This window comes from Martes martes (assembly GCF_963455335.1).
Source record: "Martes martes genome assembly, chromosome: 3".
Lineage (NCBI taxonomy): Eukaryota > Metazoa > Chordata > Mammalia > Carnivora > Mustelidae > Martes > Martes martes.
Genome location: NC_137890.1, coordinates 101,567,375 through 101,585,268, shown reverse-complemented (window position 1 = coordinate 101,585,268; position 17,894 = coordinate 101,567,375). Strand labels below are relative to the sequence as shown.

The following is a 17,894-nucleotide window of genomic DNA, read 5'->3' as shown; positions in this document are numbered from 1 at the left end:
GAGAAAGTATTTGCAAAAGACATATCTGATAAATGTTATTATCCAAAATATATAAAGAATGTATGAAACTCAACACCCCCAAAATGAACAATCCAATTAAAAAATGGCAGAGGACATGATTAGACATTTTTCCAAAGAAGACATCCAGATGGCCAACAGACACATGAAAAAATGCTTACTATCACTGATCATCAGGGAAATTCAAATCAAAACTACAATGAGATATCAACTCGTACCTGTCAGAGATTTGGTTATTTAAGTTCTTCATTTAGCTCAGTGTTTTAGAAATAGTAGGGGCTCAATAGTTTTGGTATAAATATATATATTTTTTCTCTAAGTGTTTATTATTGTGTTTATTTTTCTCTGTATATTCTTTGGATTTATTTACTCCTAAGGTATTATATAAATTTTTATTTATCAGAGTAATGCCTATACATAGTTAAATAATCAAATATCACTAAAATGTCTTTCTCATTAAAAACAATCCTGTGCCTATGTTCCTAACTCATCCTTCGACTCAGCCACTTTCGCCATTTTAACTTGCATCTTCTGACAATTACCTTTATTGTTCTATATAATTACCTTATTCCTGTTCTTGATTTATTAGCTTTAGAGAGCATTTACTGACTTTTCATTACGGTCTTTGAGAATTTCTTTGTTAACCCAACTTCTCTCCTCCATTTTCCCAATTGAATTATAATTTTCATTTAAACTAGTACTTAGTATTTACACTATTATGACTATAAATATTGTTCACTGCTGAGTCAAGTAATGTACAATGATTATCTGCCCTCATATGGGTTTTTTTTTTCCCCTTGGAGTTAATTATTTCCTTTTCTTTAATTTGCTTAATTTTCTATGTACATACTGCTTATTTGTTCCTAGTAGCATCAATGCATCTGTTGAATTTGAATGCCTGGTAGTCATCCTTTCAAACTCACAAACCCATGAAATAAGACATCAGTTCCATTTTTTCCCTCCAGGAGACCTCCCTTTTATAGCTCTAATGATTCTCTCTTGTCTGAGTGTCATGCTGGGACTTTCCTCAGTCATTTTAGTTTGGGGGTTGTTTTTGAGAGAATTTGTTAATGTGGCTATAGCAAGAAAGAAGAAGCATTAATATTTTAGAGAGAATACAAACTATTAATATATGTATTACTTCTGTGTCCTGGATTCACCAGACAGTGAGGTCACATAAAATGAGTTTGCATTTGCTTTTGATGCCCAAATTATAATAGCTCAAGCCTTCATAGTTTGAATGCAAATTCTGAGCACCACTAACTTTGCAAAGTGCCCTCTCAGTGTTTCTGAGGGCTTCTAAAAGGGGTGTGCTCACAGGAGTTCACTAACTAGTCCATCTGCTAGTTACCACAAAGCATTTGCCATGTTCTTCCACTTTTGCTCTGAATCCCTGGCAATATGTATTTCCCTGAATTCTGTTTGATGCTGGTAGTATCCCTCACTGCTAATGGTAGGTATCCCTCATAAGATGGGTGTTATATTTGCCAGGGGTATTATCTCCTGATTTTACCATTTCTAAGAATACCAGGGGTACTAGGTTTGATGGAAGGTCATTAGAATGACTCTTACCCCAATTCTACGCCACTTCCTCACACCTCCTTCTCCATTGCTCAAAGTCCAGAACTCACAGTCTCTTTTCTAGTTTTTCCTTTTTGTGATTTCCTCTCCATCAACCCAGTGTCCAAACCAATAATCATCAACATTCACAACCCACTGCTAAGCACCCATTTTTGCAGGAACAACATAAAAGCTAGAAGACCTAGAATCACAGCCCAAATATATAATTTATTACCAAACCAGAATGTTTAACATTTATATTCTAGTGAGTTTCTTTCTTTTTTTTTTTTTCTTTGCTAAAGAAAATTTTTTTACTTTTGATTTTTGGGTTAGAGTATGCCTCCTCCTCTACACAGATACACGTCTTTTTTTTTTTTTTTTCAGCATAACAGTATTCATTGTTTTTTCACCACACCCAGTGCTCCATGCAATCTGTGCCCTCCCTAATACCCACCACCTGGTTCCCCCAACCTCCCACCCCCCGCCCCTTCAAAACCCTCAGGTTGTTTTTCAGAGTCTGTAGTCTCTCATGGTTCACCTCCCCTTCCAATTTCCCTCAACTCCCTTCTCCTCTCCATCTCCCCTTGTCCTCTATATTATTTGTTATGCTCCACAAATAAGTGAAACCATATGATACTTGACTCTCTCTGCTTGACTTATTTCACTCAGCATAATCTCTTCCAATCCTGTCCATGTTGCTACAAAAGTTGGGTATTCGCCCTTTCTGATGGAGGCATAATACTCCATAGTGTATATGGACCACATCTTCCTTATCCATTCATCCGTTGAAGGGCATCTTGGTTCTTTCCACAGTTTGGCGATTGTGGCCATTGCTGCTATAAACATTGGGGTACAGATGGCCCTTCTTTTCACTACATCTGTATCTTTGGGGTAAATACCCAGTAGTGCAATTGCAGGGTCATAGGGAAGCTCTATTTTTAATTTCCTGAGGAATCTCCACACTGTTCTCCAAAGTGGCTGCACCAGTTTGCATTCCCACCAACAGTGTAAGAGGGTTCCCCTTTCTCCACATCCTCTCCAACACACGTTGTTTCCTGTCTTGCTGATTTTGGCCATTCTAACTGGTGTAAGGTGGTATCTCAATGTGGTTTTAATTTGAATCTCCCTGATGGCTAGTGATGATGAACATTTTTTCATGTGTCTGGTAGCCATTTGTATGTCTTCATTGGAGAAGTGTCTGTTCATATCTTCTGCCCATTTTTTAATATGATTGTCTGTTTTGTGTGTGTTGAGTTTGAGGAGTTCTTTATAGATCCTGGATATCAACCTTTTGTCTGTACTGTCATTTGCAAATATCTTCTCCCATTCCGTGGGTTACAGAAAGGCAAATTAGAGAATCGATTCCATTTAGTATAGCACCAAGAACCATAAGATACCTCGGAATAAACCTAACCAAAGAGGTTAAAGATCTGTACTCGAGGAACTACAGAACACTCCTAAAAGAAATTGAAGAAGACACAAAAAGATGGAAGACCATTACATGCTCTTGGATCGGAAGAATAAACATCGTTAAAATGTCTATACTGCCCAGAGCAATCTATACTTTTAATGCCATTCCAATCAAAATTCCACCAGTGTTTTTCAAAGAGCTGGAGCAAATAATCCTAAAATTTGTATGGAATCAGAAGAGACCCCGAATTGCCAAGGAAATGTTGAAAAACAAAAATAAAACTGGCGGCATCACGTTACCTGATTTCAAGCTTTACTACAAATCTGTGATCACCAAGACAGCATGGTATTGGCATAAAAACAGACACATGGACCAGTGGAACAGAGTAGAGAGCCCAGATATGGACCCTCAACTCTATGGTCAAATAATCTTCGACGAAACAGGAAAAAATATCCAGTGGAAAAAAGACAGTCTCTTCAATAAATGGTGCTGGGAAAACTGGACAGCCATATGTAGAAGAATGAAACTTGACCATTCTCTTACACTGTACACAAAGATAAACTCGAAATGGATAAAAGACCTCAACGTGAGACAGGAATCCATCAGAATCCTTGAGGAGAACATAGGCAGTAACCTCTTTGATATTAGCCACAGCAACTTCTTTCAAGATATGTCTCCAAAGGCAAAGGAAACAAAAGCGAAAATGAACTTTTGGGACTTCATCAAGATCAAAAGCTTCTGCACAGCAAAACAGTCTAGTGAGTTTCTTAAGCCAGAAAAACAGTCAGCTTTAAAGTAAGATGGAGTCTCCATTCTGGAGATGGAGAAATTCTTGTAGCTTTGCTATGATGGACTTCTTTTTCTGCTAGACAAATTTTAAATGCCTTAAAGTCTACTCTCAATCTAAGCATCACATTGCAAATCTTTAAATATGTTCACATTTTTAAAGAAATCCTCAAGGTTTTTTTTCGTTAGAAAATTTGGAAACCTTCTATAGATAGATACTTGTAAATAATATGAGGGCATTGAAATAGTATGTATTTCAGACTTTTCAATGATTCAAACTGGACTTTGCCCTAAAAATGGCGTAACTTGTAGAGTCTGCATTTTCAAAAAATACTTAAAAGTAGAAATGCCACCAACAAGGAGATCTATGAGCAGATGACAACAAAGGAAAGACTCGTGAAGTTTAAAGTAATACCATGTTGGTCTTTTTGGACTAAATGAGGGAATTGTTTTCAAAATGAAGGCTGTACCATATTATCCCAGAAAAAACTTTCAGGTAGTATACAGACCCTTCATCATCTTCCCCTGCCTCCCTGTCAAGTGTCATTTCCTCCTTCTTTAATGTTCCAATTTTCATTTAGTGTATGAAGACAGTTGGGTTCATAATTTACCCAATTAGTAAGAGGTAGAGCCAAGATTTTAACACAGGTCAGTTTGATTTCAAAACTGGTATCTCTTTTCCTGCTTACCGTATTGCAACTTGTCATTTTGGGTGACTACAAAGATGACCTTAAGGAAACGAGCTGACATAAGGGAATTACCTAGCCATGTGGATTATCTGGGCTCTCCCTGGGTGTATATAATGGTTCTCTGATAATACACACTGTGTTGAAGGAGGCTCTGGAGAGGGATCTCTTGTACAAGCAAATCTAATCCTAAATCTCTCTGTCTCTCTTCTTTCTTCGAATGCCTTTTCTTTCATCCCTTTTTTGGAAAGAGGTCATGTACCTGGTTGCTGATCCTTCACTTTGCTCCCCATATGCCATGCACATGGTAGACTCAACTTACCTTTCCTATGACATCTGTTAACAGCTTGAGTGCCAGAGGATCATGAACCAAGGAGTCTGTGTAAAAGGAACCAAGGTATTTCTTTGGGTTGGTTGGATTGTCCTGAGCACACAGATCTGGGCGCATGTTGAATCCATGGGAAATTCTTCCGACTGTGAAAGGGAAGGCACCTCCTGCAAGTAAAACCCATTAGTGAGGGGCTAGTGTCGGTTGAAAAGGTTGTTTTTCAATCCTCATGGTATATACAAAGAGGAGTTACTGTAGTCCAGATTTACAAAGGATTTATTGTGTCCCAAATGCTGGGAGATGACAGAACTAATATGAACTCATCCATAAATTCATGTTTGAGGAATTTATCCTAAAGAAAGAATACATGTGTGTAAAGATATGTGGTCAAGGTTTTCAAATGTAGTGTGCTTATAATAGCAAAATACAGAGACAGCCTATGAGCTGGGAAATATCTACATAACAATGGCATATCCATAAAATGTATTGCCATGCGTGCAACCATCAAAAGTAGTGGTCTTGGTGGTATGTGTGTGTGCCCAAGAGTCAGAAACTCAATTACCTGCATGGACCAAGCAGGAAATGTAAATGAATAAAATAAGCCTGTTTGTAAATAATAGAGAATGGTAGGGACTATTGCAAACTGGAGAGCTTGTAGTCTGACTAGAGGGATTTAACAAAAACAAAACAAAGCAAAATTAAACAAAAACTATGCCAACCAAACTAACCTTGTCCACAAAAATGGAACTTGGTTCCCAACCATCATGTACTTTATGACTAGAATGATGGCTGCAGGCATGTTATGGACTGAATTATGGGGTCTCTCTAAAATTTTTATGTTGAAGCTCTAACCCCCAATCTAACTGTATTTGGAGACAAAGGTAATTAAGGAGGTAATTTAAGGTTAAATGAAATTATAAGGTGGAACTTTAATCTGATAGGAGAAAGGAGAAGGACAGTGAGATTTCGGATTAGATTTGCTTGTACAGGAGATCCTCCCCAGCCTTCAACACAGAGTGTGTATCACCAGAGAGCCATTATATACACCAGGGAAATCCCAGATACTCCACATGGCTGGCTGATTCCCTTAGATCAGATCCTGTTCCTTAGGATTATCTCTCTACCCATCCAAAGTGACACGTCACATGCATAGTAAGAAAGTAAACTTCTACAATCCAGGAAGATAGGAATCACCAGAAACTAATCCTGCAGGCACTTTGATCTTGCACTTCTAGCATCCAGAACTGTGTAAAAATGAAGTTCTGTTGTTTAAGCCACTGAATCTATGGTATTTTGTTATGGTAGATTGAGCTGAGTAACGCAGACAGTGCCTTACCTCCATGTGCAAAACACACTTTCAGTTTAGGAAATTTCTCAAACACTCCTCCCATGATCATGGAGCAAATGGCAGTGGTGGTCTCTGCTGGCATTCCTAAAAGAGGAAATAGTCACAGGGTGCGAGGCTTGTCATCTCAAGCAAGAAGAAACTCTCTTGGTTGGGGGAATGGCAGCTTGCTGTGATTGTCAATGCTGAGAAATGTGAGGTCCCTCTGTCCCAGCTTGGCTTGGTTGTCTAGAAGCCATTACTTTGGCAAACAGACCATTAGAAGCTTCCTATTTGCTACTTAGACTCCTGTGGAGTCATCTAATGGACAAGAGAGTCAAGGAGCCAAAGGACCTAGCTTTTGTCCTGATTCTTCACTTCACTCTGGATATGATGGAGCAAGAAGAGTACAGTGAGTCTGGGTTGAAGCCTAACTCTTCTAATTTCTTGCTTCCTGTCCTTTGACAAATTATTTAATGTTCCTGAGCCTGTGCTTCTTCACCTGTAAAATTGGTATCCTGTTGCTCATCTTGCAAGACTATTGTGGAGCCTTGAAAATGATGATGTTGGGAAAGGTTCTAGCCAGAACTTCACATTGGAGGTGCTCAACAAATATTAGTTGTTTCCCTGTGCTTCAGCTGTAGAATGTGTTTGTTCTTGCCACTTAGTTCTCAATAAATATTAACTAAAATTATAATTCCTGCCAAATCTTTGCTGCTTCTTAGAGATGAGGTCGAAAATAACTGAATTAGAATGAGTTGTTTTGGGAGAACTGGGTGGCTCAGTCGATTAAGCATCTGCCTTTGGCTCAGGTCATGATCTCAGGGTCCTGGGATCGAGCCCCACATCAGGCTCCTTGCTCATCGAGGAGCCTGCTTCTCTTTCTGCTTGCCACTCCCCCCTGCTTGTGCTCTCATCTCTCTCTGGCAAATAAATAAATAAAATCTTAAAAAAAAAAAAAGATGAGTTGTTTCAAGTGCTTTGTGCCCCTCGAAGAAGCATCTGTTCCATGCCTGGTGCCTTCACCTCCACAAAGTTAGTCTGGGTTACATTTCCAGGCAACTGCTTTTCAGACTGTGATCAAGAAATCTCTGGGGGCTCCACAGGTAAGCCTGTACCTTCAGGGGAAGACTTACTCTCTGACTGCCAAATGGGGATTTACCAGATGCTCATTCTTCCCCAAGCCTATTATTGCTCTATGGACAGAAATGGTCTGACTCCCTGGCCTTGTGGGAATTCTGGAAGAATGACAGATTCATATCTGTCTGGGAGTGGTTTGTGGGCAGAGCTTCCTGAAGGCAGAAGGATGGACAGCATCACTTCCTTTTGGTCCTGTGATTCTGCTCTCCATTAATTATTTGGACCATAGTTACATAATCCATTCTCTATACAGGAACCATAGTGGAATATTTATAGTGTCAGTTGCATCATGTTCCTCCCTTACTGGGAGGCCTCCAATCGGCTGATGACTACTTTTGTGTCCAGAACAGAATTCCGAAATTAGCCTTTGTTTGTTTGTTTATAAACTGTGTCTCTGTTTGTCATCTCTTTCTTCTAACCAGAACATTGGCTTCAGGAAGGCAGAGGTTTTGTCCATGTCAATGTCCTCACTGCCTGGTACAGGGCTTGGCATGCTGGAAAGGATCAATATATACATGTTGCATAAATGAATGATGAAATGTCTCTTTATGCACATGTTCTTCTGTTTTTCATGTGGGAAGTTGTAATACAAATAAGTTTGTGGGACTAGTCAAAGTGTTGTCTGAATTAGGATGGATTTTCTTTGGAGCTGGACAGCATTGGTGCCTTTTAGGTTGTCTCTTCCTGCTAATTGTTTCTGAAAAATTTGGTGGAGGATGGGTAGGAAGCTGCCTTACTAAATACATTGGTCTCCAAAAACAATCAGAGAGCCACAAAATGCCAGAGCAGAAAGATAGTGCAGACCAGCTCTCCCATTTTACACAAGAGAAATGGGCCTGAAAAGGTGAAGTGATTTGCCACAGGTTATACAGAGAACTAGAGCCTAGCTGGAACTGAAATTCAGTTTTCTTACTTCCAATATACTGCTCCATTAGTTCTTCATGTTGGTTACTTTATCATTACTTGTACTAACTGGGCTGAGGAGAGAATGGAATAATGGCCTCCCTAAAGAAAATCCAAGGCTGTTCAATTGGAAAACCCACTACTGGATTTGTAGATGAGCCACACTTTTTACCTGTGACCACAGAATTGCCACCTCTCTCCATTTCCTGTTATCAGGGGTAATAAGGAGATTGGATAGGCCAAGCAGAGGTCTCTCCTCTTATCCTCTCCTTTACCTTCATGTGGAATCATGAATGAATAGAGCAGGAACAAAGAGCAGCAGAAAGGAACAGATAACAGAAAAATTGAAAGCCTGGGTCATCTGCAATCTAGGGTGGTGGGAGTTGACCTTCTGCTTGTTAACTCCAGCGTTCTCGTTGTAAGAGCTGATACTCTTTTTCTTTTTTTTTTTTTTTAAAGATTTGATTTTTTATTTGACACAGAGAGAGAGGCAGAGAACGCCCAAGCAGGGGGAGTGGCAGCAGGAGGAGAGGAGAAGCAGTCTCCTCCTCGCTGAGCAGAGAGCCCGATGTGGGGCACAGTGCCAGGACCCTGGGATCATGAACTGAACTGAAGACAGACACTTAGTTGACTGAGCCAACCAGGTGCCCAAGAGCTTGTTGGCTCTTTAAAAAATTCTATTACGCAGGCATGGTTACTTATTTTTGGAGCTTTTTTGGGAGTCTGCGTAGTGAGGTAGCTTTGGAGTCAGACAGATTTGTGTAAATTCCATTTTCACTTATTAACTGTGTTACTTGGACAACTAACCTAACCACTCGGAGACTCGGTTTCTTCCCTATAAAACTGTTTTTATAATGTCATCCTCATAGAATTTTATGTGGATATGTATATATTAAAGTAATATATATAGCGTTTATCCAAGAGCTCAGTAACTCACAATCCTGTTAATTATTCATACTTTCTCTTTTTGACATAGTAGGGTTCCAGAAATAATTGGAAAAAAACCAAAGGCTTGATCCTCTTTTTTAGACACCAAGCTGATACAAACCTACAAGCCAAGGGAGCCAGTATTTGGCCATCCGTCCATCCATCTGCATGTCCCAGGGGTGCACAAATAGGGAACAGTTCAGCTTTTCAGCCACCTTTATAGAAGCAATGAGAGAGAGAGAGGGAGAGAGAAGGACTGTTATTCGGATGAACCAGCAAATATAGGGTACTATTTTAGGGAGACTTTTTCTCTGGGTCTATATTGATCTGAATAAATAAGCTAAAATATTTTTGAAATTGTTTCTTAATCTATATTAAAAAAAGCATTGAGAAATTCTGCTCCTGCTTAGAAAATAAGAAGGCCTCTTAGAATTAACAAGGGGGTTGGTGGATTTACCATGGAGGTCAATGAATTTAATATATTTTTGGCAAAACAAGTCACAGGAAGCATCCAGCATTCAAGTGTTGTAGTTGAGAGCAAAATGCTCCCCATGCCTCAAATGCAGGGGAAGTTTCCTCTGCTGGTTCCTACTTGATCCATTCTTTCAGGAGGACTGTTCAGATTGTACACTCAGAGTCAGGGCTAGAGTGTTCCCTTGTTTCTCCCATTTGGAAACCTGAGGATGTGAAAGTGAAGAAGTGATAGGTGGGGGCCAGAGGCCCGTGACTGGACTGAGCAGGCTGGCCTGACCCAAGCCATTGGTCACACAGAGCCCAACACTGGCTGGGAGTTTCTAGGGGTCTACAGGTACTCACAAAGCCTCAGGAGCCCAGCTGAGTCCCTGAACAGTCTGTTGTGAATGAGATGACTTCAGGAAGTCAAGAGCTCTCAGTTCCTCAGCCCTGCAGGTACTGCGATGAATGTCATGGGCAAACCTATTCCAGGTCCTTCTGGGAACTGGAAATCCTATCTGGATGGAATGACTTTTATTCAACAAAGTAGTTAATTTGAAAAAGTTCCCTCAATGGGCATTGAGTATGAGTGCTTAACAAGATTCAAAACCAATTTTCCTTAACTCATTTCTTACCTAAATATATTGAGGTGCTAGAGTGATTCGTTCTACCTTGACATATAAATATGTGGGCTAAATAGGGTGATGCAATATGAGTTCTGGACATAAGCATTTTAATTTATTTTTAGGTTTTTTTTTTTAAAGATTTATTTATTTATTTATTTGTCAGAGAGAGAGAGAGAGGAGCGAGAGTGAGCACAAGCAGACAGAGTGGCAGGCAAAGGGAGAAGCAGGCTCCCTGCCGAGCAAGGAGCCCGATGTGGGACTCGATCCCAGGACGCCGGGATCATGACCTGAGCCGAAGGCAGCTGCTTAACCAACTGAGCCACCCAGGCGTCCCTAATTTATTTTTAGTTTTAAATTTCATTTATTTTTTTAAAGAAGAGAGAGAGGTGCGCTAGTTGTCAGAGTGGGGGAGCAGTGGAGAGGGTGGAGGAAGGCAAAAGGAGAGAGACAATCGAGCCCAATGCAGGACTTGATCTCACAACCCTAAGATCATGACCTGAGCCAAAATCAAGACACTGATGCTTAATTGACTGAGGCATCCAGCTGTCCCTGGACATATGCATTTTAAAAATGGAGATGCAATTCTTGGACAACAAGAGATTCTGGAAGTGGCAGACAAAGGGTAGATTGGAGAATGGACTTCTGATTTCATCAGGTTCTGGGGACAGAAGGGAGAGGAGGTAATTAATTTCTGATAATGGATGCAGGCAGGGTTAACTTCTTGGGATGGGTTGAGGTTGACAAAGGCACAAAATCATGGTATCTCAGTGGGATTTGACTCTTTATTAGGATAAACTTTATTCTATGCACCTGTGATGGTGCATTTCTCTTCAATTCAAATTAGTAAATACTCTTGATCCCTTCTGTATGCAGAGAACACAAAAAGAAGTCACTCTCAAAACTGTTATAACTCAATAAACTCTCAAAATTGTGATAACTCATATTAACAGAGAACTTACCATATGCCAAAGCTGTTATAAGAATTATATAATTGTTGACTAGTTTAATCCTTTGTAAGGTGAGCACTTTTAAAAATTGAAATACAGTTGACACACAATGTTCCATTACTTTCAGGTGTACAGCATGGTGATTTGACAACTCTACCTTATGCTGTGCTTACACAAGGGAAGCTGCCATCTGTCACCATACAGCGCTATTACAGTATTGATTTTATTCCCTATGCTGGACCGTTCATCTTTGTGACTTACGTATTTCATAACTGGAAGCCAAGTATCCCCCCCCACTCCGCTTTACCCGTTTTGCCCATCCCCTTGGCAGCCACTGGTTTGCTCTCTGTGTTCATTGGGTCTATCACTGTCTTTGTTTATTTTTCTTTCTTTCTTTCTTTTTTTTTTTTTTAAGATTTATTTATTTATTTATTTGACAGAGGTCACAAGTAGGCAGAGGGGCAGGCAGAGAGAGAGGAGGAAGCAGGCTCCCTTCTGAGCAGAGAGCCCGATGTGGGGCTCTATCCCAGGACCCTGAGATCATGACCAGAGCTGAAGGCAGAGGCTTTAACCCACTGAGCCACCCAGGCACCCCGTTTATTTTTCTTTTTGATCCCACATATAAGTGAAATCATATGGTATTTATTTGTCTCTGACTTGTTTCACTTAGCGTAATACTTTCTGAGATGAGCATTTTTATTACACTTATTTTACAGAGAAAGGCACTAAGGCAGTTAGAGGCTAGGTAAATTACTCAGGTCTTATGGCTGATACATGGTAGAGGCACGCAGTCTGTCACTGCCAGTCTGTCTGCCTCATACTTGTAATAAGGACATTTTTGTGCCTGAAAACTGACCTGAGCATGTATGGTTGGGTTCACTCACTAACGAGGGAGGTCTAGGAAATAAAGGAGATGGCTAGACACGTTGGAGGTCCGGGCTCCCTTGAAATGACAAAGCCAACTTGGTTCATGGTAACTCCTGTCATTTGTTTTAGCCATGTTATTGATGCAAGCTAGAGACTAGTGAGGCTGTCAAGTCTTGCTAGTCCAATGAATGTGCTGCCAGCCCCAGGATATCACAAATCTGCTGGGGTCAGGATGCTCTCCTGAATTCCCTGAGAGATCAGCAGCCCCCAAAACAGCCTATTTAGAATGAGTGATTGGTTGAGCGAGTCATACAAATGAAAATATCCATTTGGACCACAACTCACTGCTCTTGCTTTTTGAGCTCCTTAGTAATTCATAAGCCCAATCCCAGTGAATAATAAAATGATTTACAGCTGAAGGCTTGCTCACATTGTGCTGAAACAACTTGGATGCATAAGTAAATAAATCCTCTTTCAAAGCCCATTGGAGTTTCTAGAAAACATTCATTGCCTCAGCTCAGTCCCTGCAGCCAATAAGCTTCAGGGAGTTCAATATTTAGAGGAACATTAAATCTTTCAGGTTATTGGGAGGCAATTTAATAGGTAACACCTCAACTGGTGGGCAGTGTCCATAGATATAAACATGGAAACATTTTTTAAAAAAGATTCTATTTATTTATTTGAGAGAGAGTGAGAGTGAGCATGAAAGGGGAGAGGAAGAAGCGGACTCCCTGCTGAGCTGGAAGCCCGATGTGGGACTCAATCCTGGGACGCCAGGATCATGACCTGAGCCGAAGGCAGTTTCTTAACCAACTGAGCCACCCAGGTGCCCAACATGGAAACATTTTTGCATGTAGGCACAGCTCAATAAACACAAATAAATGATCTGTGGTTATAGTGCTGGGCAGTACACCGACATCTATTTATTTATTATTTTAAAAGTTGTTAATTTTTTTCTTTTAAGATTTTATTTATTTATTTGACAGGGAGAGAGAGATCACAAGTAGGCAGAGAGGCAGGCAGAGATAGAAGGGGAAACAGGCTCCCCGCCAAGCCGAGAGCCCCGATACGGGGCTCGAGCCCAGGACCCTGAGATCATGACCTGAGCCAAAGGCAGAGGCTTAACCCACTGAGCCACCCAGGCGCCCCTAAAAGTATTTTTAAATATTTTGTTTAATTATTTGTCAGTGAGAGAGAGAGAGAGAGCACAAGCAGGCAGAAAGGCAGGCAGAGGGAGAAGCAGTCTCCCCCTTAAGCAGAGAGCCCGATGTGGGACTTGATCCCAGGATACCGGGATCATGATCTGAAGGCAGACGCTTAACTGACTAAGCCACCCAGGCATCCCCACCAACATCTATTTAATTCACTATTGAAGATTTTGCATTTACAGTGAAAATAATAGAAAGCAATACTATTATCATTCTAGAAATAAAGAAATAAAAAATGCAATTGAATGTAGAATTATGCATGTTGATTCCTGATATGAAGAAAAGCATGCTTAGTTGCAGAAAGAACAGAAGGGCAGAGGAGGACTGGTGGAGAGGACCATGGGACTGTGGACACTTAATTTGGATACTTGGGAGATGAAAATGGCACTGAATTCCTGAAAATATACTTTATCATGCAATATTTCAAGTGTAGAAAGTTGTAAACAAAGGTACCATGAACTTCCATATACTCACCAGCTAGTTTCACCAAATATTTTGATGGCATTGTTTTTGTTACATGTTTTAATTATACATTTTCAAAATATATGGCATAAAAAGTATATTAATTGAGGACTGGTTAAGTAAATCAAAACATATCCATATATTGGAATATTAAGCAGTTATTTAAAATTCAAGCATTAAGAGAATTTTCATTTAGATTAGAAATTCTTCATTAGGATATGAAATCACATGCATAATAGAATTCAGATTTCATTAAGATATAGATATATGCAGAAACATGCAAACAAAATGAATATATAATAACAGTGATTATCTTTGGGTAGTGGGATTATGAGTTATTTTTGTTTTCCTTTTTATGCTTTTCTCTATTTTCCAGAATTTCTTCAAAATCCCTTCATAATTTTTAAAAAAAGATTTTATTTATTCATTTGAGAGAGAGAACAAGAGAGAGGATGAGCTGGGGAAGAAGCAGATGGAGAGAGAGAGGGAAAGGCAGACTCCCTGCTTAAGCCTGATGGGGGGAATGGATTCCAGGACTCTCGGATCATGCCCTGAGCTGAAGGCAGGTGTTTAACTGACTGAGCCACTCAGGCACCTGGAAAAAAACTTCATGATTTTGAAAGATAAGTATTTTTTTTCTAAAGCAAAATAAATACTTTTTTTTTGCATGTCACTAATATGGCCTTTTGTACTGTGGCTGTGATGAGGGTAATATTTCAGCGTCCAAATGAAAGGGTAGAAAGAGAGCATGGGGGATGGAAAGGAAGAGAGATTTCCCTGGCTAACTCTGGGCTGGCCTGTGAAGCATTTCCACCTGTCTCTCTTCTAGTGATATGGCCCACTCCTTTTGGAGAACTCTTTCCATATTTCCTGCTATATGCAGCATGTCATCAGGCATCTTTCTTCCCCCCCTTCCAGGGAGGTGACCTATTCCTATTCTGCCCTCCAGCACCCAGCACCGTGCCTGGCCCCGCCGCATGCTGGCTGAGGGATCCCCGAGTACTCACGGCATAGACGGGGAAGAGCTCCGGCGCGTTCAGGTCCCACTCGTTGATGTGGGAGCCGATCTGGACCCCGGGAAAGCCCAGCTCATTCACGCAGCGCTCCATTTCCTTAACAGCAAGCTCGGGGGCCTGCATGGGCAATGTGCCCAGGCCCACAAACCTCCTGGGGTGGTTCGCAACAGTGGCAGCCAAGTCATTGTTTAAAAGCTGGCACAGATCTAGAGTGTCCTGAGGTTTGGCCTGGCGGAGACAGGTAAGGGAAGATCATATCATTCATAACCTACTTCTTTAGATATTTACTCTAACAACACCTCCTGGGCTGAATCATTTGTCACTATCCATTGCTTTCACTCCTCAGCATGCCGGGGCACAGATTGAAATGGCCCCTGGCTGCAGAAGACTGAAAGCCAATCACTACAAAAGTAAAGAAAACTGCTAGTGTATGGCCGACTAATTAGAAAAATGGAAGTTATAATCAGAAGGGATGGACACAATTACTGGGCTGATCATCCTATAGAAGAGATGGAAGGAGGATGGACCACACCCTCCCACCCATCCCAGGACACCCAGGGGGCCAGCAAGGCGGTGCAGAGTGTTACAGCTCCTGCACACAGGGCGCTGGGCCTAGTGAGTGTCCGGCATCACCAGTAGCTCACCTCCTTGTCATGCCTCATCATGGGATGCCAGACTGTTCATGGACCCCTCCTGTCCCTGTGTTCCTCCCTGTCCTTTCCGCTGGCTGCGACACTCAAGAGTTACCTTAGCAAAATGTTGATACAGAAAGCTTCTTTTTCTGTTCCCCTAACTATCCCTTCTTTTTAATTTTAATTTTAATTTTTTAACATCTTAATTTTATTTTATTTTTACATGTTCCAAGATTCATTGTTTATGCACCACACCTAGTGCTCCATGCAATATGTGCCCTCCTTAATGCCCAACACCAGGCTCATCCATCCCTCCAACTCCCTCCCCTCCATAACCCTCAGTTTGTTTCTCAGAATCCACAGTCTTTCATCTTTCATCTCCCCCTCTGGTTTACCCCAATTCACTTTTCCTTTCCTTCTCCTAATGTCCTCCATGTTATTCCTTATGCTCCACAAGTAGGTGAAACCATATGATAATTGACTTGACTTATTTCAATAATCTTATTTCAATAATCTGCTTATTTCAATAATCTGCTTGACTTATTTCACTCAGCATAATCTCCTCTAGTCCCATCCATGTTGATTCAAAAGTTGGGTATTCATCTTTTCTGATGACTGAGTAATATTCCATTGTATATATGGACCACATCTTCTTTATCCATTCGTCTGTTGAAGGGCATCTCGGCTCTTTCCACAGTTTGGCAATTGTGGACATTGCTGCTATGAACATTGGGGTACATGTGGCCCTTCTTTTCAGTACATCTGTATCTTTGGGGTAAATACCTGGTAGTGCAATTGCAGAGTCATAGGTTAGCTCTATTTTTAATTTCTTGAGGAATCTCCACACTGTTTTCCAAAGTGGCTGTACCAACTTGCATTCCCACCAACAGTGTAAGAGCGTTCCCCTTTCTCCACATCCTCTCCAACACTTGTTTCCTGCCCTGTTGATTTTGGCCATTCTAACTGGTGTAAGGTGGTATCTCAATGTGGTTTTGATTTGAATCTCCCTGATGGCTAGTGATGATGAACATTTTTTCATGTGTCTTAAACATTTGTATGTCTTCTTTGGAGAAGTGTCTGTTCATGTCTTCTGCCCATTTTTTGATGTGATTATCTGTTTCGTGTGTGTTGGGTTTGAGGAGTTCTTGGATATCAGCCCTTTGTAGTGTCATTTGTGAGTGTCTTCTCCCATTCCGTGGGTTGCCTCTTTGTTTTGTTGACTGTTTCCTTTGCTGTGCAGAAGCTTTTGATCTTGATGAAGTCCCAAAAGTTCATTTTCGGTTTTGTTTCCTTTGCCTTTGGAGAAATATCTTGAAAGAAGTTGCTGTGGCTGATATCGAAGAGGTTACTGCCTATGTTCTCCTCTAGGATTCTGATGGATTTCTGTCTCACGTTGAGGTCTTTTATCCATTTCGAGTTTATCTTTGTGTACGGTGTAAGAGAATGGTTGAGTTTCATTCTTCTACATATAGCCGTCCAATTTTCCCAGCACCATTTATTGAAGAGACTCTTTTTTCCACTGTATATTTTTTCCTGCTTTATCGAAGATTATTTGACCATAGAGTTGAGGGTCCATATCTGGGCTCTCTACTCTGTTCCACTGGTCTATGTGTCTGTTTTTATGCCAATACCATGCTGTCTTGGTGATCACAGCTTTGTAGTAAAGCTTGAAGTCAGGTAATGTGATGCCCCCGGTTTTGTTTTTCTTTTTCAACATTTCCTTAGCAATTTGGGGTCTCTTCTGACTCCATACAAATTTTAGGATTGTTTGCTCCAGCTCTTTGAAAAATGCCAGTGGAATTTTGATCACAATGGCATTAAAAGTATAGCTTGCTCTAGGCAGTATAGACATTTTAACAATGTTTATTTTTCCAATCCAAGAGCGTGGAATGGTCTTCCATCTTTTTATGTCTTCTTCAATTTCTTTCATGAGTGTTCTGTAGTTCCTTGAGTACAGATCCTTTATCTCTTTGGTTAGGTTTATTTCCAGGTATCTTATGGTTCTTGGTGCTATCGTAAATGGAGTCAATTCTCTAATTTCCCTTTTTGTATTTTCATTGTTAGTGTATAAGAAACCAACTGATTTCTGTACATTGACTTTGTATCCGGCCACATTACTGAATTGCTGTATGATGAGTTCTAATAGTCTGGGGGTGGAGTCTTTTGGGTTTTCCACATAAAGTATCATGTCATCTGCGAAGAGAGAGAGTTTGACTTCTTCATTGCCAATTTGGATACCTTTTATTTCTTTTTGTTGTCTGATTGCTGTTGCTAGGACTTCTAATACTATGTTGAACAAGTGTGGTGAGAGTGGGCATCCTTTTCGTGTTCCTTATCTCAAAAGGAAGGCTGTCAGCTTTTTCCCATTGAGGATGATATTCACTGTGGGTTTTTCATAGATAGATTAGGTGAAGTTGAGGAATGTTCCCTCTATCCCTATATCTTGAAGCATTTTAATCAGAAACAGGGTGCTGTATTTTGTCAAATTCTTTCTCTGCATCAATTGAGAGGACCATGTGGTTCTTCTCTCTTCTCTTATTGATTTGTTCTACCACATTGATTGATTTATGAATGTTGAACCACCCTTGCATCCCAGGGAT

The 17,894-nt window shown here is 40.5% G+C and overlaps 1 protein-coding gene across 5 annotated transcripts in view; it reads right to left on the bottom strand.

The window, feature by feature from the left end:
- The window catches only part of ACMSD (aminocarboxymuconate semialdehyde decarboxylase), a 98,511-nt gene that overhangs the window by 37,383 nt on the left and 43,234 nt on the right, over positions 1-17,894 (bottom strand). For all 5 annotated transcript variants that reach the window (XR_013966620.1, XM_080799786.1, XM_080799789.1 and 2 more), the window contains exons 5-8: positions 14,654-14,890; positions 9,205-9,298; positions 6,126-6,221; positions 4,784-4,956 (exon numbers count right to left, since the gene is read on the bottom strand). Coding sequence is in view for 4 of the 5 variants with exons in the window: in XM_080799786.1 (XP_080655912.1) it covers positions 4,784-4,956; positions 6,126-6,221; positions 9,205-9,298; positions 14,654-14,890 (600 nt within the window). In the remaining variant the exon portion in view is untranslated. The remainder of the gene's footprint in view (positions 1-4,783; positions 4,957-6,125; positions 6,222-9,204; positions 9,299-14,653; positions 14,891-17,894) is intronic.